Source organism: Podarcis tiliguerta (assembly GCF_965153285.1).
Source record: "Podarcis tiliguerta genome assembly, chromosome: 14".
In the NCBI taxonomy this organism is placed as follows: domain Eukaryota; kingdom Metazoa; phylum Chordata; class Lepidosauria; order Squamata; family Lacertidae; genus Podarcis; species Podarcis tiliguerta.
This window is the reverse complement of record NC_139547.1, coordinates 15,425,340-15,447,895: the sequence shown is the minus strand read 5'-3', so window position 1 is coordinate 15,447,895 and position 22,556 is coordinate 15,425,340. Positions and strand designations below refer to the sequence as shown.

The 22,556-nt window shown below is 42.2% G+C and overlaps 1 protein-coding gene across 7 annotated transcripts; it reads right to left on the bottom strand.

Moving 5' to 3' along the window:
- Positions 1 to 450: 450 nt before the first annotated feature.
- GABPB1 (GA binding protein transcription factor subunit beta 1) lies at positions 451 to 22,552 on the bottom strand. 7 transcript variants are annotated; one of them, XM_083412205.1, is made up of 9 exons: positions 22,411 to 22,552; positions 15,607 to 15,714; positions 14,380 to 14,547; positions 13,497 to 13,691; positions 12,400 to 12,511; positions 11,848 to 11,961; positions 9,771 to 9,956; positions 7,610 to 7,725; positions 451 to 3,454 (listed from the first exon to the last, which is right to left on the bottom strand). In XM_083412205.1, exons 2-9 carry the CDS (start codon positions 15,712 to 15,714, stop codon positions 3,302 to 3,304), a joined length of 1,152 nt encoding a protein of 383 aa, XP_083268331.1. In that variant the 5' UTR covers positions 22,411 to 22,552; the 3' UTR covers positions 451 to 3,301. The 7 variants fall into 7 exon arrangements, with proteins under 7 accessions (XP_083268331.1, XP_083268327.1, XP_083268332.1 ...); XM_083412201.1 differs by having other exon boundaries at positions 12,364 to 12,511; positions 22,411 to 22,540; XM_083412206.1 differs by lacking the exon at positions 22,411 to 22,552 and adding an exon at positions 20,317 to 22,226.
- Positions 22,553 to 22,556: the final 4 nt, after the last annotated feature.

The window sequence follows — 22,556 nt, the reverse complement described above, 5'->3', positions numbered from 1 at the left end:
CTTAGTTTAACCTCCGGTTTGCTAGTAAAACTGAATTACTGTGTCGTGAAATGGTGCATGTCTAAAAAGTGTGTCACCCACATGAAAAGCTTGGGAAACTCTGTTCTAGAGACATGGGGTGGTTGCAACAGAGTATAGTGCCATCAGTACACAATTTTAAGTAAAACCTCATTTGTTCCTTGCAGAAATGACGTACACAAAGTGGTCATCTTAGAGCTTGTTCCAGCCACTGTAGCCAGTGACATATGTTATCCTAAAAATCTGTCTCCCAACGTTCTCCCAGGCTTTGAAAGCTTACCTGTGTCATAGGTTGACAGCCACCTATATAATTCTAACACCAGACCTCTGATGAGTAGCAATGCTAGCCGAACAAAGTGCAGCCATCAACACCACTGGATGTCTATTTTAACATCTTCTTCTTCTTTTTTAAAAAGTAAACTGACACTTCACTTGTGGAAAAGATATTTAATTGTAAATAGAAAAAGTAGGCCAGAGTACAGTTTTAAGGGCAATTATTTTGTATAGGTCATCTAGATGATTTTATAAAGTTATACATTTTCATAAAAGCACTGAAACAGACACAGCAAAGCACAAATCAAATACAAAGTATACTCTGAAATAAAGGAGCTGCACAGTAGTTTGAAGTGTAACGCAATGTAGATTCAGTAATCTTTAAGGCAGTATGGTCTAAGTGAAGGTCTAAAAGCCACAGGTATCTGAATGTTGCTCTTGGTTCTGAAGCACTCTGGCTGGGTCTACACTTGCAGCAGGGCAATGCGATAGAAAAGGCTGTACTGCCCGAGAAAGTCAATCATGTTTCTGAACATTCCACTGTGCAAAAATAAATTTGAAAAAGCCTCCTGCAAGTAGAAAACTAGCACACAAGGCAGAAGGCTGGATCAGCACCATTCCCTCCAATGTGCTAGCTTTCTTCTTGCAAGTTTTCTTTAAAAAAAAAAAAAAAAGCACGAGGGAACATTTAAAAATGACAGTCTCCACCTGCAACCAGAAGTGGTACAGTCTGTTCTACCTCTCATTCTTGCTGCATGTGTAAAGCAGACTTGAGTTGTGAGGTCCTTGGTATGTGAGATTACATCTATTTCCCCTTCAATCCCAGTTCCTGGGACCAAGTGCTGACTCCTTCCACAGGGTGTGACAACACTCCGATATTCTCAAACGTAATCGTGATTTAGGGCTGCCACCTATTTCTTGAGCTTCAAAAAGATACAGTGTTGTACCCTGGAAGTGCTATGTATCTTATCTTTGATGACCGCACAAATTCAAACATAATCCTAGCCATCGGAAACAACTGTAGGCAACAACAGTATCAACTCATCGTATATATTTATGTTGCTGCTCAACTGTGGATCTTAAGTGAAGAAATCCAAATTCAAAAGTTTCCCTTTGCAAGCTCCACTGAAACAAGCAAGAGCAGAGATCGCAAGAGTGGTGGAGCAGAGGGAATGAAAGAATTTGCGGGCTTCATCTGTGTGGTTTCTACGGAAAGGGAATCCAAGCTGCTCAAGAGTTCCATCTTCTGCATTCTTGCGTTAATTTGAAGGGGCTTGCAGAGGAGAAGAGCCCTGCTATTGCACCCAGCGTTCCTATATTTCTTTATACTGTTATTACAAGAAAGTCACGGTCCTGAAAGACGAGAGCGGAGCGAGGAGAGTTTGCAGAGTGGGCAGCAGCTCTCTCTATGGTTCCAGTTTAACCTTTTCTCTTCCACTGCGCAACCTCTATGCTCTTGCTGAACCATATAGGCAATAGCTCGAGTTCAGCTTGAGCCAAGTTCCTTCTGTGCCCGTGTCACACACAAATAAGTGAATTGCTATATGCTGTTGTAAATCTGGACTCCTTCCTGTCAAATAACTCCACCCTCTTCAGAAATTTGTGCGATACCACCTTTTGCTATAGAGACAACTGCATGCATAGATATCGTCAAATGTTTTCAATGAGCTCAGCTCATTCGCGTTTGCTTTTGGTCGATAAGAATCATGTTAAGCCGTACAGCTCTGTGTCATTCACCTCTAGGTTCTTTAAAGTGGACTCTGCAACCCCTCTCCACCCATCGCAAAGAACAATCGCAGCCACCTTCTTTGTAATGCTTGGAAGTGAAGAAAAGTGAAGAGCCTGCAAAGTGAAGGTGGCAGCATAGGAGGAGAGGGAAAGTTAACTGGACTGCTTTGCAACTTGGTCTCCACCTGTGGATTTGTGGCCCAGATTTGCTAGACATGTGATTTCATGCTCCGCGTAGAATACATTTCAAATAATCCATATATTACATCAGCCTTCGCGCCAACCTGGTGACCGCAATATGTTTCCGAACTACAACTCCCATCAGCCCCAAGCAGCACAGTCAAGCTGGCTGGCAGTGATAGGAGTTGTGATCTAAAAACAATCCGAAGGCACCAGGTTGGCGCGAAGGCTGATTTACATACAAACCTGTCTTGGTTTTCTTTCTCTTCCCTCAAGAAATGGGACTCGCATAAAACAACAACAAACCACCAGCTTGCTTCTGTCTCCCCACCCATGACCTATAGATTAGACATTTTTTCTCATAATTTTCGCTCTTCTTTCCTGAAAAATACTTCTGTAAGTTGTATGTAGAAATTATATATCTATATACCTATATATAGATATATATATAGATATAAACATGCAGCATATGTACAAACTGAAAAGTTTAAAAAATATCAGCTTCATATACATGTCAATCTACTTGAATATAACAGTAATTAAATATAAAAAATTACACTTTTTCTAAATAAAAAAGGGAGGGGCAGGGTTCAGAGACTCTGGACAACTACTTAAAGCTGTACAAAGGATTTCCATGAGGAGATGTATGAACTCAGAAGTCTAAGTTGCTAGCCTTCGGGACTGGTTCCATCACATAATTCATTTTCACACCGTCAGTTCAAATCAACAGTTATCACCCTTAAAACTGTTCTGTATTTCAGCAGTTTTGTACTAAAATCAAAAAGGTCTCAAAAACATTGCCTTTGCATGTTTGTGGATCCCTTCAAAAAGATTCAGCAACTAATTTTGGAACTGTAAAAAAACAACTATTTACAGTATTTCTTTTTAAATATTTTTTTTTCTTTTTTTGCACAAAAATGTCTAAATTCTGAGTTTACTTATTATACAAGAAATTCACCAGAACTCATGGCTTAAGTCCAGTTTCAAACCTGTAGCATCTTCTCTAGCATATAATCCCGGGGCTGCGGCTGATGCGACACGCAGGTCCAGATTGTACTGCTGTTTTCTAAAACTGGCTTGACAGAATGCTCGCTTCAACCATTCAGACAGCTTCTTTGTTAGTCTGGAGGCGGGTCATTGCCTCCAACTTCTGCCTATAGGCTTCCGCCTCCTGCTCCTTCTTCAGAAGCTGCTGGCGGTACTTCTGCGCTTCTCGATTTGCCTCATCCAGCTGCTTCTGTAAAGTTTCTCTTTCCTGTTAAAACATAACACAGAAAGGTATAGGTAAATTGTGTGAAAAATGAATCAATGGCTGGTTTGCACTTGTTTAAAAGCGCCACTTCATTGTATCTGAAGAACAAATATACAGGAATTCTGACATGTTCCTTGAGCTTATTCTTTGAAGTGGGGGAGAGGGGAAATAGTTAATTTTAAAATATTCTAAATAAGGGAACATGATATCACAGAAAGTCAGACAATTTGACGTATGTGGCATAAAATATCAGAACATGCTAGTTTTAAAAGATCCCTTATATAACCAATTGGCTAGCTGTTAACAAGAATAGCCTTGCAATTAATTTTAGCAACAAAGTGGCCCACAAGTAAAACTAGTTGCTAGCCTTGGCAGACAGGCCTGGGGATTGCAGGATCAATTCTGGGTTTTTTTATTAGAACCCCGATATCTGTCGACTGATGCAAAAGATACACATTTGCAATTTAAGAATTTTGAGCCTAGGGATTTGTTCCGAGTACCAGAACTGCACTGAGCTCACTGCCACGTACCAGTCTGCCCACCCCATCCCCCAGGGAGCTCTCATCTGCCATTTCTCAGCAATTAGTGCCTGTACCCCAGTCTTCTCTATTACATGCGCAGGGTAAGGAAATGTGTTTGGGGTTTTTTTCCAGGCAATAATAACTTTTTATTAGCTTGAGGAAGAAAGCTTGAGGGAAAAAGTGTTTGACATATTTAGATGTTTTCCAGGCACAGACTACAAGACCGTCTGTTTTTATCAGGTAAACATTAGGAATACTGTGAAATAAATGCATGGTTTTTAAAAAAATATTCAAATTACAGGGCTGTTACATAGTTACTTTTGTGAAATAGCATTTTACACAGATTAAATGTTGCGCCTGGAAATTGATTGGCAGCAGCCACTGAGAACCAGAGAGACAGGGAGGAGCAAGGCCAATATCTCAGAAGGCTAACTGCAGAGGTTCTATGGACCAAGTGGGCTGCCTCCTGAACCAGGACACTATGCAAGGCATTTGAGAAACAGAAAACAGGGGTCAAACTGTAGGATAGTACTGCTGCAGGGGTTTGCACTAAACAAAAATCAGGCTTGATCTCTTCCCACCGATGGCAAAATTATTTTCCCATTTCAACATGATACAGCATTCACTTGTTACTTTAGTCACACAATGCAATTATTATGTGAGGGTTTTCTGTGCAGATGGATAACATAATGCTATTCCTTGCCAACATTCTTATTCTCTTGAAGAACATATCTGTCATTTTTGGATTTTTATTCTAAGGCTGTTCCCCCCCCCCCCACACACAAAGGGCACTGCTCTTTAAATAGTGACTGGATTGATTGACTGACTCCCCCCACCCTGCTTAATTTGACAAGTAATTCAACAAAGTCAAGTGTTGAGTCAACCCACCTATTCCATTTTCATTTGATGACAGAGAACAGTTTCATGGTCAAGAAAAAGCACTTGAGTTCAAAAGCAACAGACATTTTCTCCATTCTACAAAATATCCAGCTTGGAATTTTGGTGAACCCAAATGACCAGCTCATGACATGCTACAATCTTACATGAGCCAAAAGGCAGCATTTTCACCTTATTAAGAATAATTGCCTAGGAAATAGCTTTGTTCTGATCCTTACACAAGCAAAAGCCTCCCCCCCCTTTACAGGACTCCATTTTTTAAAAAAAATAAGTAAGCTAATTTCAGCCATGGTTTCCACTTTAATCACTAGGTAGTACAATATAAAAGGGACCAAGAAGGTCCATCTGTAAACACTGTTTTGTTGAAATGAAATAACAGGGTAAAAAATAATAACCTTCCTCTTCTTCCCTCTGATGATATCCCTTTTTTTTTCTCCATACAGAATGATCCCAACCATATGTACTGGGAAATAAGCTTCATTAATCTTAACTTTATTTAGTCCCCGGTAAATATATTTGGGACTGAGGCACAAGTCCATCCTATCTACGGTTTGTGTTCCAAATTCTTTTCCTGTTACTGTCAATTTTTGCATCATCCAGTTGAATTGTGCTCCAGCAGTCAAAAACTAGCAATTCAGGTACCTGATAACTGTTGGTCAGTCTATTATTCTGATTGCTCAAAGGTCTCTTGCTCTCCAACAATTCTGCCCATTTGTTCTTGCTTAGACGTTCCTCCTTGAGGACAAATACAGTGGTACCTCGCAAGACGAAAAACTCGCAAGACGAAAGCGTTTTTTGTTTTTTGAGTTGCTTCACAAGACGAATTTCCCTATGGGCTTGCTTCGCAAGACGAAAACATCTTGCGCCTTTTTCTTAAAACCGTCAATGCATTCCTATGGGAAACCGTCAATGCATTTCCTATGGGAAACCGTGCTTCGCAAGACGAAAAATTCACAAGACAAAAAAACTCGCAGAACGAATTAATTTCGTCTTGCGAGGCACCACTGTATGTGGTGAAATCCTTCCTCAGGACTCACTTTCCCTGGCGAACCTTTGTCTGAATATGTTAATCTGCATCCCTCACTAAAATGAAACCTAAATGCAGAGCTGCTCAGTGCCATCCCAAGTGGCCCTTGCTTTGCCATCCCTTCCCTCTACATGTTATCTTCACCACTGTCAAAATGTAGATTGCTTATAAAACTCTGTAAAGTACTCTGTACACTGATGGTAGCTTATAACTCTAAAAATAATAGTATATCTAAAGTATACTATGTATACCTAAAAGCAGAATGCCATTTTTCCCATAGTAAAGTGGGACACATGATTTGAGTCGGAGAACAAGAAGAAAATCAATAACAATTTTCTAAAGCAGGCATCTTCTCCTGTAACAATGCTGAGCACCACACGAGCAGAGGCTTATTTTACTTATTTTGCTGAGTCTAGGAATGCTCCACCTCAATTGAACACTCAAAATGTACCGTATTGGCCCGAATATAAGCTGTACCCGCAAACAAGGTGCACCTTCGAAATTCAGGGGGGTGGGAGAGAAAAGACATTCCCCTGTGCTCCCGGACTGCTGGGGGGGGGGGGGAGAGGCTGCTATCAAAGCAGCGTGGCTCCCCCACCCCCAGCATGGGGCAATGGCATGCAGCTCGCCCACCACTCCCAAGTCTCTCCTGAGCCGCCAGGAAGAGGGAGGAAGGGGGGAGGTCGTCGCTGGCAAAGGGGAGCGCCCCCCCCAAGAGCAGCCCAGGAGCCTGGGGCAACGGTGCCCAGTCTGCCCACTGCTCCCAAACCTCCTCCAGGGCTGCATAAGGTCAGAAATAAAGCCACACTTTAACTTTTCACTGTCAGAATTTGGGGGGAAAGCGGCTCATATTCGGGCCAATACGGTACCTTTCAAACGAAATCTAAATGGACAGCTGTATTTTTAATATCTACTTGATTCCTGTAGCATGACAACAGAGTCCATTGTATACTCTCAATGAGAAACCTTTTAATGAAAAGAAAATCGGGATTATAATGTGTAAAAAGACTGTTGATGGGTTTTTTATTGCAGGAATACATTTTTGCCTGTATCACAAAGAAAAGCAATAAAATTCTGCACTAAAGCCCAAACCTTGGAACAATGAAGGTATTTTATCCGACACCACAATATGAGGAGAAATAATGGAATTGAGATGATAACTAAACTTATTTACTGAATTTGCATTAAGCAACGTTTCAGACTGTATACAAGGAACAAAATCTTTATGATACATAATTTTGAAAATAGTTACTTAACATTAACATCATCACAGTTGTGATGTATGTAGACTTTTGACCACAAACAGGTAAAACTGCTGATATAAATGTACACATGGGTTCAAGAGTGTACTTTTATACAAAATGTAAACAAAAAGAACTTCAGGGAGAAAATCTATAACATTTTATACCAAAACTTTAGTATACTATCCATAATAGTTTAAATATTTTAAGTTTGGTTGGATAATATCATCTTGGGGGGAAATCTAAATAAAATATTTATTCTTGGCTTCTCCATTTATACCAAATCTTTGTTTGTTATTGAAAAACTGCTATTATATTTAAGGCCATCAAACCACATGGAATGGGACATTTATATTAAACATTTATAACAAATATATCAGAGACAAACATACAAAAAAATATTAAGCAAGATGAAAATAAACACTCAATTTAGAAAATTTGAATAAAACAACTCAGCTAACAGATTCCTTACTTCTATTTCTGCAGACTCCACCCGATTTTCAACTATCTCAATACACTGTCTCTTGACTGGAGGCTCTTCACTGATCACAGTTTCTTCAGCAATGTCAGTCGCTGGTACTGTAAGGACTTGAATTAAAATACATTTGTATCAGAAATATGAAGATTACACACGCTACATTCAGGTAAAAGAACTCCTGGAGGTTAAGTCCAGCCAAAGGCAACTATGGGGTGCAGTGCTCATCTCGCTTTTCAGGCTGAGGGAGCCGGCATTTGTCCATGGACAGCTTTGCAGGTCATGGGCCAGCATGACTAAACCACTATTGGCGCACGGAGGACAGTGACGAGTGCCAGAGCGCATGGAAATGCCGTTTAAATTCAAATGCTTTGCTCTTGTGAGCTTTTAAGCAAGAGCCTTGGGGAAAGCCGGCTGGGGAGTTGGAGAGCTGTTTCTCAAAGCTCTCTTTGGCGATGTGCTTGGCCATATTTGAGTCAGCCTGCTTGGCGATTTTTAGTCAGCTTGCTGTAGCGACTTGTAGCTATTTGCAGGAGAGACTGACAGTGAGGGATAACTGGTGCTCTGAGCTCTGTTTCTCAGAGAGCTTGGAGATACAGTGGTACCTCAGGTTAAGAACTTAATTCGTTCCAGAGGTCCGTTCTTAACCTGACACGGTTCTTAACCTGAAGCGTGCTTTTGCTAATGGGGCCTCCTGCTGCTGCTGCACTGCTGGCGCGCGATTTCCGTTCTTATCCTGGGGCAAAGTTCTTAACCTGGAGCAACCACTTCCTGGTTAGCGGAGTTTGTAACCCGAAGCATCTGTAACTCGAGGTACCACTGTACCTCAGTTTTCAAACGTCTCCGTTGACCAGGGGTTGACAAACTACGGTCCGCGGGCTGGATCTAGCCCAATTGCCCTCTGGATCCGGCCCGCAAATGGTTCTGCAATCGCCGCTTGGATCGGCGAGATCGCCATTTTTTTCCCATTGGGGGGGGCATTTTTTTGCGACCCCTCCCCGAACTACAACTCCCAGCATGCTCTGAGGTTGCTCAGACTTCCGCGATGCTGGCCAATCCTAAGCCTTAGCAACCTCAGGCCTCCCCTCCATTGGCCGGTTTGACATGAGCCGGAGGCCAATGGCGACCCTTCCCGAGACTTGATGCTCCAATCGGGTTGAGGCTCAGGGCGCCTGTTGATGTCTAGCTCCAAGAAGGGAGAAGAAGCAAAGGGGCAGGAAGAAGTGGGAGCAGAGAGCTTGCAAGGAGGGAGGAGGAGGAGGAGAACTCTTCTGTGCTGCTCAGCGGTGGCACATTAGCAGCATGGTCATGGACACCCCGGGGTAGGGGCCCTTCCCGGCAGGGTGGCTGCAGCCCCTCTGCACAAGTTGAGACCCAGCGTCAGCGGGGCGCCCCCTCCCCAGCCCTCTCTGTCTGAACGCAGTGAGTGGAGGTATCTCAGCTGCACTCTCTCTGAGGGAGGGAGGCAAGGCGTGTGTGTGCCCGGTCCAGCCCGCCACAGGTTTTGAGGGACAGTGAACAGGCCCCCCGTAGAAAAAGTTTGCTGACCCCTGCCGTTGACGAACATTTCGGTTTACAAACGCTGTAAACCCGGAAGTAAATGTTTCTCGGAAGTCAAACAGGAAACACAGCTTCCTTATTCCGTTTTCCATTTTGAGGCATCCGTACTGAGTTTTCGAACATTTCGGAATACAAACGTTCTTCCGGAACGGATTACATTTGAAAACCAAGTCGTTGTATTTGAATCAGCCTACTGTAGCGATTTCTTGCCCCTGCAAGAGGCAGGGAAGCACTGACTGAGGTACAGTTAGCAAGGGCTGCGCACACAATATTGTGCTTTTTTGAATACCACACACACAACCTGCGATAAATTGCAAGGTCGTTTTTAAAAAACGGTTATCACGATTTGATCTATTATTCGATATCAGACTAATTATTGATTTATAGCACACCCCTAATGTTAAATACTTGCTAGTTGCTCCCTTAAAGGCTACTTTTTTCCTGAGCCATTTATATTCCCATTTTTCCCCTTCAAAAATAAATAGATTGTGGCCTCGAGTGACTATTGAGTTGATTGTAAAAACTAAACAAAAAATGTTTATATGCATTGTTCAGAAGAGGATTTGAAGTCCTCATTTTACATTTCCTTTCAGCTCACCTTGCTGCCCATCTGGCATGGTCACAATAATGGGCTGACCCATTCCACTAGTTGGAATGGAATGGAGGTTTCCAAGCTGAATCCCATCAGTTACTATGGTAATAACCTGTTGACCTCCGGAACTGACAACCTGCTGAATTGCACCATCCACAGATTCTGCAGTCACTACTTCTTCTGTAGCCACAACTGTTACATAATAAAAGGGATAAGAGTAATCAGGTTGTTTATTGACAAACGTGCTTTTAAAAAGTTAAATACCTACCATTTGCAGAAACCATTCTGCTGGCCTTTATTATTTATTAGATTTATTAAATCCTATTAGCTTTCTTACAAATACAACTTGCACTATGGTTGTGTTGTTATGGGAAGGGGCTGTAGATCTGAGATAGAGCATCTGCTTTGTGTGTAGAGGTTCCCAGGTTCAATTCCCAGCATCCCCTGGGAGAGCCTCCTGCCTGAAACACTGGAGAAATGCTGTGAGTTAGTGTAGACAATGCTGAGCTAGATGGATCAATGGACTTACTCAAATAAAGCAGCTTCCTATGTTCCTTCTGCTGTAATAGACAGTTACTGACGCACAACTGCATGCATGAAAGGGTTAACCTGAGCTCAGGTTGCAAGTGGGTGTGGCTTAGCAGGTTTTCTGGCTCCCTGCTCACAGTCATTTTTTCTTTGTGCTTCCTGGAAAAAGCAAGGAGCCATGCAGCTATGGCTCCCAACTCCAAGAAAAACCAAGTGAACTGAATCTCTCAAAAATGAAATTTTATAGCCTGTATCTTTGCTAATCCAAAAATTGCACGATCCTTTTTGTAAGGAAACCAAGTGCTTTCCTTTATGGCATTTGGAGGCTTTTTTCATCTTTATTTTACTTGTTTGTTGTAACTTCTGGAAACTGTGAATAAAATCTTCACTTATTTGGAATGTCAAGTGTCTGTGATTTATTCTAGCCTAAGTATTTTTGTGGGGAACATTTGTTTAAAGGTGGATGAGGGCAGATTCAAATCTAACCAAGGTTTAATATGCTAGGAGCAAGTACTATTGTGCTTAACTCAGTTAAGAGAGAGTAAGATATCTCTCTTCCAAACCTCTCTCTCCAACGTCTTTGTGTGAAGAAAGGGCTGAGAAAGGCGCTTTTGGGGGCTTTCCCCCTTCATCATACTTTATACTTACAGCTAACTTCAGTGCAGGAGCAGCTAAAGCACTTTTTCAAATACAAGGCATGCCCAAGTTTTGTAAACCCATCATGTCACTACCAAAAGATAATAAAAATGACTGCAATTTGGGGTAAGAGAGGGGCAAAGATGAAAAATGGAGTTTTCATGGAAAAATTACAGTTTTCTAAACCTGAATGCCTAGCACAATTGATACAAGGAAATAAATACATTTATACACTGTTTCATATTAGTACCTGACATAAAGCAAACTGGATTTACTAGTATAAAAATGTTTTGGCATTTCCAGGTACTTTCTCAATGGGTAGAAAGTTGGAGTTTGATACATGGGTAACCTTATTATACTGAGAAATTCATATTTTAATATTTAGAAATTATTTTAACACTCAGCAATAAACAAAATCCTGTTTCTGGGTCCTTATTAGTCTCAAACTAACATTGGCCATACTACCTTTTTTAGGTTTTAACAGGAGATAGATCATTAAAAGCCAATGCTGAACCACAAAAAGCAACAAAGCTACATTTACATTCAAGCAGTTATATTAAAATCAGCTTTGAAGTTCACAAAAGACGGGATGTACACCAGAAGGCTTTCTATCAAAATCTGTAGAGTATGATTTATGTCAGAAAGATCAGACATCAAATACAATGGAGACGCAAGTCAGAAGCTTTCATCTTTGCCATTAATTGCAATCCTATTTATAATGATTTTCCTGCTCAAATCGTGATTGCCATGATTGCCTTCATAGATATGGCATTATTATAAGAAGAATGTTAAATTTTTTTCAGGATTTTGTGAAGGAGATGAAATTTTGTCCGTTTTCTTTCTTTTTAATAAATGAATGAATGAATGAATGAATAACAATGTGAATCCCTGTTTTAACATCCAAATATTTTTTCCTCACCTGGCGTTTCTGAAGAGTTGGACAATGGAGCTGAAGCTTCTGCTAAAGCAGCCAAAGTTGCTAGTACTGAAGTTGAGGAATTACCGAACTGGACAGCAGACACTCCTGTATCATCTACACGGAGATAATACAAAAGTCAAACCACAAACAACGTCAGCAGGTTGCATAAATATTCCTTTCAAATGTAATGTGCAAAGACATCATCTTGTCTGCAAATCCAGAGTCTGACATGTGCTTGAATAACTCATACACAATCAAATGTCACATTCATTTTAGTAGCTGACTTAGTTTCCTGTACACATTCCACTGGAACGAATGGGGACAAGAAAAGAGGGCAATTCCAAAGCCAAACTTTAAGCACTTAAAAAGGTCTTTACCACAACCTGAACTGGGGGTTGACGGAAAAAACTAAAGGGCAAATGATGCACTTGCTGAAACCTTACCATCATTTTATTCCTAAGCATTTTGCTTAATATGGTGAACAAATCATTCCCAACCCCCTGTACACCTGAATACCTGAGGTATATGATGTATTTGCAGAAGATACCAGACCTGTTAGGTTCACTACCCCGCCAGGTCCAATGATGAACTGAGGCGTTGCTGCATGTATCGTCACAGTGTCGGGACTTTCTGGGTTTGTGTTGATTTGGTTCTGCATTGCAATCTATGACAGAACAGGCAACAAGAACATCTTATTTCCACCTTCATTAGGAGGGAAAGCCATCACACTCAGATTTTGTATAGTTATTGTACTACTGTATTTTGACATTTTTTTCTTTTTTAAAGAAACTGTGAACTGCTTTTAAACTGCCCTGGGACCTTAGAATGAAAGGCAGATAATGAATTAAGAGGAAGAAGAGGAGTCAGTATAGTTCACAGCAAATAAAGGAGACATTTGGAAATGCAATTGATACCTAAACTCAGGTAAATTCAAATAACTTTGTGGACGGGCACCAGACTAACGTTAGGTAGAATGAATATGGTGAGAACATCAGTAAAGGCAAGATGACCAAGTAGAAGGTACAAAGTGGAAGCTAAAAAGGTAAAGGGACCCCGATAATTAAGTCCAGTCGCAAACGACTCTGGGGTTGCGGCCCTCATCTCGCTTTATTGGCTGAGGGAGTCGGCATACAGCTTCTGGGACATGTGGCCAGCATGACTAAGCCGCTTCTGGCGAAACCAGAGCAGCGCACGAAACGCCGTTTACCTTCCCACTGGAGCGGTACCTATTTATCTACTTGCTTGCTTTTTGCTATCTGACGTGCTTTCAAACTGCTAGGTTGGCAGGAGCTGGGACCGAACAACAGGAGCTCACCCCGTCACGGGGATTCGAACCGCCGACCATTTGATCAGCAAGCCGAAGCAGCACAGTGGTTTAACCCACAGCGTCACCTGCTGTGATAGAAGAAGTGGCTATCAATCAACAAACTGATTGGTTGGAGGGAGTAATGCTTCTGAATATCAGTTGCTGAAAACCACAGGGGGCGAGAAGAATACTCATTTGCTCAGCTCCTGCTTAAGGTTTCCCACAGGCATCTGGGGGCCACTGTGAGAATGCTGGACTAGATGGGCCATTGGCCTAATCTAGCAGGCTCTTACATTCTTACAGAGGTCCAGGAAAGACTTTGTTGAAGATGGTTTTGAGTTACCTGTAATATTTCTGCCAGGTCTTCAAACCCATTGTCCACAGCGATGTCAAATGCTGTTTTGCAAAATTTACTTTGCGTATGGACATCTGCTCCATATTTTACTAAGAGTTCCACTACTTCTTGGTGATTGTGTTCTGTAGCCCAATGGAGAGCAGTCATCTTCAGCATGTCCTTTGCATTTACGTCAGCGCCATGCTACAAATAAAACAAAAACCCCCAAACTACTTCAAATTTCCATCAAGAGTTCAAAAACTGAAAGACACAGCCCATTTAATAGTTATTTCCAGTCCTGCAGCCTTCTACAGTATTTGCCATTTCATGGTCAGTCACAATCAAGCAAAGCATACACAACATGGACTTTTTAAAAAATGACAATAAATAAATTGTTAACTAAAATGTACCACCTCTGCACAAACAATGTACCATTGTTGCTTATGGCTGGGCGCAATATGTGGAAAGCAGTGTGCATGCTTTCCACTGAAGTAGCTTAATGGCGCAGCACAGAATTTAAACGCAGCATTAAATCCCCAGCTTTTCCAGATAGGGCAGGAAAAACTTACTGAAACTTTGGTCCAAGTCAGTGAGCTAGATGGACCAATGGCCTGATTTAGTGCAAGGCAGTTTGCTCTGCGTCTGTACACCACATCCTCCAACCCTATGGCTTTGGTGGGGGGCGGGGGAGAGGGGCTCCAAGGTGGAGGAACCAAAACCCCAGCTTGCACAAGAACAACCTTTGTGGCACGCTTTGAGCCCAAGCAATATTTTTAGAAGGCTTCTTTGCATGCCACTGATAATGTAAAGTCATATTCGCATCAACTAGGAAATGAGCATTTTTCAGCTTCTGAACAGTTATCACGAAATGTGCATATATCTATATATTTACCTTAAGTAACACTTCTACTATGCTTGCATGGCCTTCAGAAGCTGCCATATGTAATGGAGTTCTGTCCACTTTGGTCCTGGCATCCCGACTTACACCAGCTCGAAGCAACACTTCAGTGGTGGAATAGTGCCCATATTGTGCTGCTAGATGAAGAGGAGACGTTCCCAACTGCAACACAATACATAGCAGAGTTAACAAACAAACAAACATCAGGCTAAGAATTAACTTCCATCTGTCTTCTGGTTGTGAACACACAGAATATTTATACTCTTCTAATTTAACGGCATCCCTTCCTTAACCTATTTAATTTTGAGTGCCATGAATTATTAATTTTTTAAGTGCATTTAGGGTGAGGTTTTCTTATTTATTTATTTATTTGTTTGTTTATTTACTTACTTTTAAGGGCGATCCTGTAGAAATGCTGCTGGAAGAGGCTGCTTTCATTAAACTCACACAGATTTGTTAGCTCTTCTCAACTTTTGATGTTGAAGTGACTAATCTTTGCCCTGCTTACTCCTGCATTTCATGATTCATAAATATCCAGTCCAATACATAGACAATCAGTCAGAAGACTACATTTTCTAAATTACTATTTGTGCTTTTTTCTTGCTTTGAATAAATGGGTTTTTAAATAATAATAAGGCTGTAGTATTGCAGTCAGACAATTCATACCACCATCATTACTGATTGAGCTGGTCAAGATACCCTGGTGTTGAAGAACTACAGGACAGTGGTCATGGATAAGTTCAATATTCATACTGAGCTGCCCGTCCTGGGCTGGTTTGGAACTTCAGGGTCTTTGGGAGGAATTCAAGATTATGCTGCTGAACCTTCTGTTAGCACAAGCATTCCAGCTTGTTCATTCCAGCTTGGAATGAACTGCCTCCCCCTGTGTGCTGTTCTCGGGATTCTCCTGATTCCCCCCCCCCCAATCAATTTTAGGGGGCACGAGAAGTGGGGAGAGAGGGCATAGCCCTATTTCACAAACAGAGGTCCTTGCATGGGTTTCCACTGGTGGGACTCATTAGTTGAATCCCACCCTTTAGGGGGATTCATGCCAGCATGAAATTGAGTAGGACCTGTTCTCGTCACACAATTTGGATCCAGATGTTATACACTTATTTCAAATGTCACTAATCCAGTGATTCTCTCAGAAATATAAACAAAAGACCAACAGAAAAGCAAAACATGCAATTCAAACAAACAAATAAAATATGTTTTTGTTACCCAGTCTGTAGTAAAAGGTGCACCATTGGCCATCAAAATGCGAACTTCGTCATCTTGTCCTGCTCGTGCAGCTTCTAAAAGCTTCTTTCCCAAATCTACCAGGGACATCTGGTGAAAGATTTCAGATGAAAAAGAATTACTGTAAGGTTCATTCAACATGCCAGTTATGAAATAAATGGACATATATCAAGAAATGTGGCATGTATCATTGAAAAATTTCTGAAAACAGAGATGCAGGCTGAATAGATGGTGGCTGTTGTGTTGGCACAAACAAATCCTGTCTTAAGAAGCTGAGACAAGCTTCATGCATTACAGTGGTACCTTGGGTTACAAACGCTTCAAGTTACAGACTCCGCTAACCCAGAAATAGTACCTTGGGTTAAGAACTTTGCTTCAGGATGAGAACAGAAATCACGCAGCAGCAGCGCGGCAGCAGCGGGAGGCCCCATTAGCTAAAGTGGTGCTTCAGGTTAAGAACAGTTTTAGGTTAAGAACGGACCTCCAAAATGAATTAAGTTCTTAACCCGAGGTACCACTGTAGCATGAGGCCCCTTGCTCCCCCACCCCTGTCCATCCCCCCCCCCCCGGAAGAGCAAGCAAAGAACGTAAGAAGCTGCAGTTCACTCTAGCTTCCACTTACGTCTAAACTGAGAACTACGGTCAATGCCTTTCCACAAGCCAAGATCCGCAAACCAACATTAAACCATGGCTTTATATTCTGGACTATTTGGAAGCTCTTTCAACTGCTTGTCTTGATCTTTAAACCCCTTAACAGCATAGGGCACACATATCTAAGGGGCTATACGACTGGCCTATGCAGCAGTTGCAGTCATGATATCAGGCCTTGCTCTGCATGCGCTCTTCTACCTTACTGAATTCAGATTAGAAAAATGACACCTAGGAGCAGGGCCTTTATCACTGCAGTCTTGGAACACTTTAGCTATAGAATCAATGGGGTGATCCTCTCTACCCAAGTTTTGTGGTGAGTTGATGGTGGCTTTTAATTACTATTTTGGGAGGTGTTTGTTCTAATTGCGATTTTTATCCCTTTGTTGGGTTTTTAATATATTTTTACTCTAAGTTGCTTTGAGTGGTTTTGGGGTAAGGTTTTTTGGAAAAAGAGTTTTTAAATGTTTAAAACATTTAATATACTTTTCTTTTAAAAAGCCATACATAGCAGCTTAGAATGAAAATATGGTTTAAAACAAAATTGATCAGATCCAAAGGGATAAAATTAACAAAGAATATCAAAGAAATCCTAAACTTACTTAGGGCAAAGTCCAACTAAACTCATAAAAGATTTATTTTCAAGTAAATATGCATTGTATTTGGCTTCATAAATGCTATAAAAACAACAATAATAGCATGCCTACTTCAAACTCTCTCATATGCAAATTAAATGTAAGGACTTATAACTGTGAGCAAAATCATGGGAGGGGTCTTTCTAGGACTATGGTGAAATGGTGAAGCTCCCTTGTTATTTTTGCTACTGGAGGCTGCATGTTTAAGTAATCTTGTTATATTTATAGTACTGAAATGTAGTTTTTGGTATGTTATTATATTTGCTATTGTTTGGCTATGTTATTATGAAATTGTTTATTTATAGTACTGAAATGTGGTTTTTGGTATGTTATTATATTTCCTATTGTTTGGCTATGTTATTATGAAATTGTTTTTGTAGTGTTTGTTTGAAATGTATTCCTATTGTAAGCTGCTTTGAGCAGGATTTTTTGTGGGAAAGCGGCATACAAATAAAATGAATGAATGAAAGTTACACACTGTCCTAAAGAACAGAAAACAGTCTCCTAATGTAGGCATAGGTAAACTTGGCCCTCCAGATGTTTTGAGACTACAATTCCCATCATCCCTGACCACTGGTCCTGTTAGCTAGGGATGATGGGAGTTGTAGTTCCAAAACATCTGGAGGGCCGAGTTTGCCTATGCCTGTCCTAATGCAATACCAGAAATAAACCCAACTTCCACTAATCATTGATAAAATTATCGTTATGCCGAGAGCACTCAACTTTTGTTTCTCCTTCCCATCAGATTCAAGTTACCGTCCAGCTACAATCAGGCACAAAATTAAACGACAGTAAGGCCAATTGAACCAACTGAATCCACCTAAGTATTTAGGAACTTCCATTGCTCCTGATCATTCAGAGGCACCTCATCATTAAGGTTCATAGAAGCTTGGGATGCTCCTTAACTGCGCCAATCATGAGCCATGTGCACCCACCCAAGCCACTGCTTTTAGGGCCACCATCATCACCACTGCCATATCTCCATAGCCAACTGATGCAAAAAAATCAGCTGGTGAGGCTTCTTCAGAGCCCCAAAAGCCTCAGATTTCCACAGCTGCTGCTAACATAGCATCAACATACCGTATTTTTCGCTCTATAAGACACACCAGATCATAAGATGCACCTAGTTTTTGGAGGAGGAAAACAAGAAAAAAAATATTCTGAATCTCAGGAGCCAGAACAGCAAGAGGGATCGCTGCGCAGCGAAAGCAGCAATCCCTCTTGCTGTTCTGGCTTCTGGGATAGCTGCGCAGCCTGCATTCGCTCCATAAGACGCACACACATTTCCCCTTACTTTTTAGTAGGGAAAAAGTGAGTCTTATAGAGCAAAAAATACGGTAATTTCAAAAGGCAAAATGGGAAGGAGGTGGGTTCCCATCTCAAGTGGAACAATGTCTTGTGCCGGTCCGGCTCCTGAATCTTGAGACAGTTGCAGTGACAGGGAGAGCCTTGCACCAATTTTACTGAATTTTGTACATCACCCTGAAACGTGTGTATGAAAGGAGGTTAAATAATGACGACCATGATAAATTATTATTCTAATCGGTGCAAAGTCTGAGGCCTTTTCTTTCCAATTCAGATTGATTGGCTGTTGTAAATTACTTAATACCTCAAACCTAGGCCACAATTAGTGAAACTGTGCTTGAAAACTGTCTGGACGTTTTAAGCTGAAACAAAATGCCGTGATGGAGCATGTTACAGTGGCCCTCCAAGATCTACATTAGCCACTATAATAAGCCAAGCACAAAGGTGAATTTATTTACAAAGTCATGGTTTCAGCCCTATGTACTTTAGAGGCTCCTGTCCTTGATCACAGGGCAATCACCATTCCGTTCCATGAAACCTCATTCCCTTGCAGACTTTCCTGCATTCTTTCAAAACAGCCTAACTTTGAGAGCTGGATTTAGATAACCAGGGTAGCAGCTGTAAATACAGTACAGAGGTTGGCATGTTTTTGTGAACTGTATATATTTGCTTTGTTATTGTATGCATGCATTTCCCCCCTTAAATTGTGACCTACATCAACAGAGAGGAAGCAGACTAGAAATCCTAATAACCCTTAACCCTGATTCCTCTTCTCACAGTAGTCAATAGCTAATATCTGATTTTGCTAGTGAATAATCAGGGACTAAATTCTAATTGACTTTATTAGAATTAGTCTTTTGTTACAGATAATCAAAAGTAATGGTTTGGGGCCATCTAGTGGAGAACTACCACCTTACCAAATTATGTTATAACAGTATCATACCATATTATATTAACACCATAGCAACTGACAAGATTCTTCACCTCCATGACTGACCATTTTAAATGTACATGATTTTGTCTATGAATTAGTAATTTTGTTTTATTAAACGGCTTTTTTAGACTTATCACAGAATATGGTCCCTCTCTTTAATTTGAATACTATATTAATTTGTGTCACCTTTTAGTATCTACGGTTCTTATGAGTTCAAAAGTAGCCTTTAGTTTACATTCTTCTGAGCAGACTACACAGAACTGGAAGCATAACACACTGGAACAGACTTCACTATGTATTTAAATGCTGTCTATGCACTTCTTACAAGGTAGTCTACAGAGTTTTTGCCTATAATTTGTGCATAATACAAGGACATATTCCCCCATGTGAAAGAATTCACAAGCTAAATTTGACAAAATTTAGTACTTTCTGACTTTGACAAAAGTCAGTACTTTCTGTCACTAAAAGAGTATATGAAACAGAACCTTTTATCTCATTGAAAATATTAAATCTAGGAGCATAACATCAGCATCAAGAGCATATGAGAAACTACTTATTTTCCGGTTTGGGGATGTGCAGTTTATGAGCTACTTGTAAGAAATCTGTAGCCATTCAAAGCAGCTTTCAAATAGCCACAGCCTATACATGAGATTTCTTAAGCTATGGAACTGGATTTTCTATTACAGACATGGAACAAGAATATGATGGGGAAATTGCAAAAATGTAGTATGTGAATTTGGAGGGAGGGGCGGAAGGGGAGTCCAAACTCACAGTACACAGCATCTTCCCCAAACATGTGCCTGGAATTCTAAAAAGCATATGGAATCTGTTGCCTTGTTCCTTCAAAAAGCAAGGATTTTTCCATCCGCAAAATAAATGGACATGAACTTGCATGGACGGTTGGCCCTTCAGCCTATTTCTGTGTCTCCTGCAAGAGGCATAGCTCACCTAAGCAAAGCTACCTGAAACCCTTTTAAATGCTAAGGCAAAGAGTTAAACCTAGGTCTGTTTGTATGCCAAGTTGTCTGGATCCCAACTCTGGTTGGTTGTTTGTTTGTTTAAGATATGGTATATCTATGGCAATAGAACAATTATTTTGAGAATAGTTTGTGTTTTCATCAACAGCCATGTTACTTCGGCCTTGTAAGGAAGGGCACAAAAGCTACAAACCTGCAAGCAAGAAGGTCCTGGTTGGGGGCTGGCAGAAAAGAAATGGGGTGCTCCATGTCTCCAGCAACCTGCTGCATTTCTGTGCTAGGAGTGGAGGAGCTGGCTTTTCTCTTCTGGAAGCTCACTCACTTTCTGTGCTGGGCAGAGGAGCAGTATTTCCTTTGCCGCCTCTGCCAGCCCACACATTCACTTGGGTGCAATTTCATGCACTCACCTGCATGCAATTCTTTGTCTCCCGTGGCGACCAGGCAGGCACTTAGATATAAGGCTGGTGTTGCTTAAGTGCTACAATCAGCACACATTTTAAAAGATTTTTTTTAGATGATATGTGTTTCTTGTTTTGGCAGTGTGATGGTGCCAACAGATGGAATTCATTACAACTACGGTACTCCCTGAGCTACAACTGTCCTAGTTATAACTCATCAGAAATTATCCATCAGGCTTGAATGGATTCGCTGCTTTGCTTTCCTGTTATCCTTAATAAAAGTAGACATCAGCTTCAATTCAGATTAAGAAACTTTATTTTAAGGTTTCAAAGTACCGAGCAAACACTGGCCTTACTCCAGATGAATACATCAGGTTTAAAACATCATTGTTCGCTGTGTGTTTCATCGTAGCGATCAGCACAAATGGAGTGAATACGCAGCTCGGATACAAGATACGGAAACAAACATGTCACTTCAGAATGAGAGAATTCTACAAAATTACAGGAAAGATCCAAGGGTAATTTTACATGCTTTTACACAGCGAAGCCTACCACTTCAGGGAGCGGTGGCATCTGGCAGGGCTCAATGGGAAGAGGAAGGCTACCCGTATTCTTATGCAGCAGTCACTGTATACAACACTTTTTTTCTTAAAAAAAAAAATGTTTAGTGGTACTCTCATTTTCCTACTCATATTGAAATACTGACTCTCAACGATGCCAAACATAGATTCACAAAATGTTTAGGGGTATGCGTACCCCCAGGAAAAAAAAAACACTGACTGTATCAAACACCATTTGCCCCATGGAAGAGGCAAATTCATCCTAAGAGGCAGAACCAGGGAGATGTCCAAAAAATGAAACTCCAAGGCGACTAGATGTTATGTTTTGTTGGCCATTCCCCCAAAACAGCCACTCATTCGCCCTCGGGAGTGTTTGAATCCACTACTCAAAAAGGTGCAAAGGAGGACTTTTGTCACACAACGGGAAGCCCGCTTGCTCCAGAGGAGACCAAAGGCCGAGAGAGCACGTTGGAAAGTGGATCTTGAGCAGCCCGATCCCAACCGCAGGTCTACTCAAACAGAGCCACCGGCTGTCTTCAATGGGGCTCACTCCCCAGGACTGCGGTCTTACTCCCGAGTAAGCGCGCGCCCCGACTTCACGCACGCTTACGCACAACCCAACGTTCCCTGGGGTGGGTGTGTTTAACGAGCCCGGGTTCCCAAGCAACAGGCGCACCGGCGGGCCCAAGGCCACGACGGGGCCGTCCAGAGAGGCGCTCCCTTCTCAGCTGGAGCAAACCCTGCCTCAAAATGCAACCCGCGTCGGGCGGGAAGGGCAGGCCTCCCAGCTCGGAGTCAGCTCCCCGGGGCTGAGGCTTCTTTAGCCCAAACGCGCGTAACAGCGCATGCTCGAGAATAAACACGGGTCGGGATTCGAAGGAACGTGTGAACGGCAGCTAAACGCGAGTGTGGGCGAGAAGGGCAGTCTCTCGCGCGCCTCAGCTTCGGCCAAGGCCTCGCTCGCCAGCTCGCCCCGTCTCCTGCCTCTGCCCTCACGCAGGGAGCCTCGGCTTCCCGCCGGCTCCATTTCCCTCAGGCGGAGCCCCCCTCAGCGCCAGATCCCCGGAAGGCCTCTCCCGTCCCCGCTTTTCCCCGACAGGAAATCCTGGCTGGGTTGGGCGCTTGAAGGGAGCGGAGGGAGCCGCGGTAAGCGCCGGGTTCCGGGGGAAGTGGAATTATTTTTTACCAGCGAAGAAGAGATCAACTTCCACATCCGGTAACAAGGGCCCTATACAAAAAGGCGCAGACTGACCTGGAAAAGCTTGGCCGGCCCGGCCATTGGAGGTGGGGGGAAAGGAAGGGAAGAGGAAGGGAGCAGGCCTCGCTTACCGTGCTGCCCGCGCCCGGCCGCCGCCGCCCACGAGCACGACGAGCAGGGGCGCCCAAGGCCGCCGCCGCTTCTCATAGGCGCCCAAAAGCCCCACAAAAAAGTCCCCGCGCGCGCTCGGCGGAAGGACACAGGCGGCCGCTCTGGT

What these genes read in the sequence shown, in the direction of transcription:
- GABPB1 (XM_083412200.1), bottom strand. An exon ending in TAGTAGAAGTGTTACTTAAG is followed by an intron (nt 13,692 to 14,379) that starts GTAAATATATAG and finishes TTTTATTTGTAG; the next exon opens with CATGGCGCTGACGTAAATGC. An exon ending in ACCTGGCAGAAATATTACAG is followed by an intron (nt 12,512 to 13,496) that starts GTAACTCAAAAC and finishes GTTCTGTCATAG; the next exon opens with ATTGCAATGCAGAACCAAAT.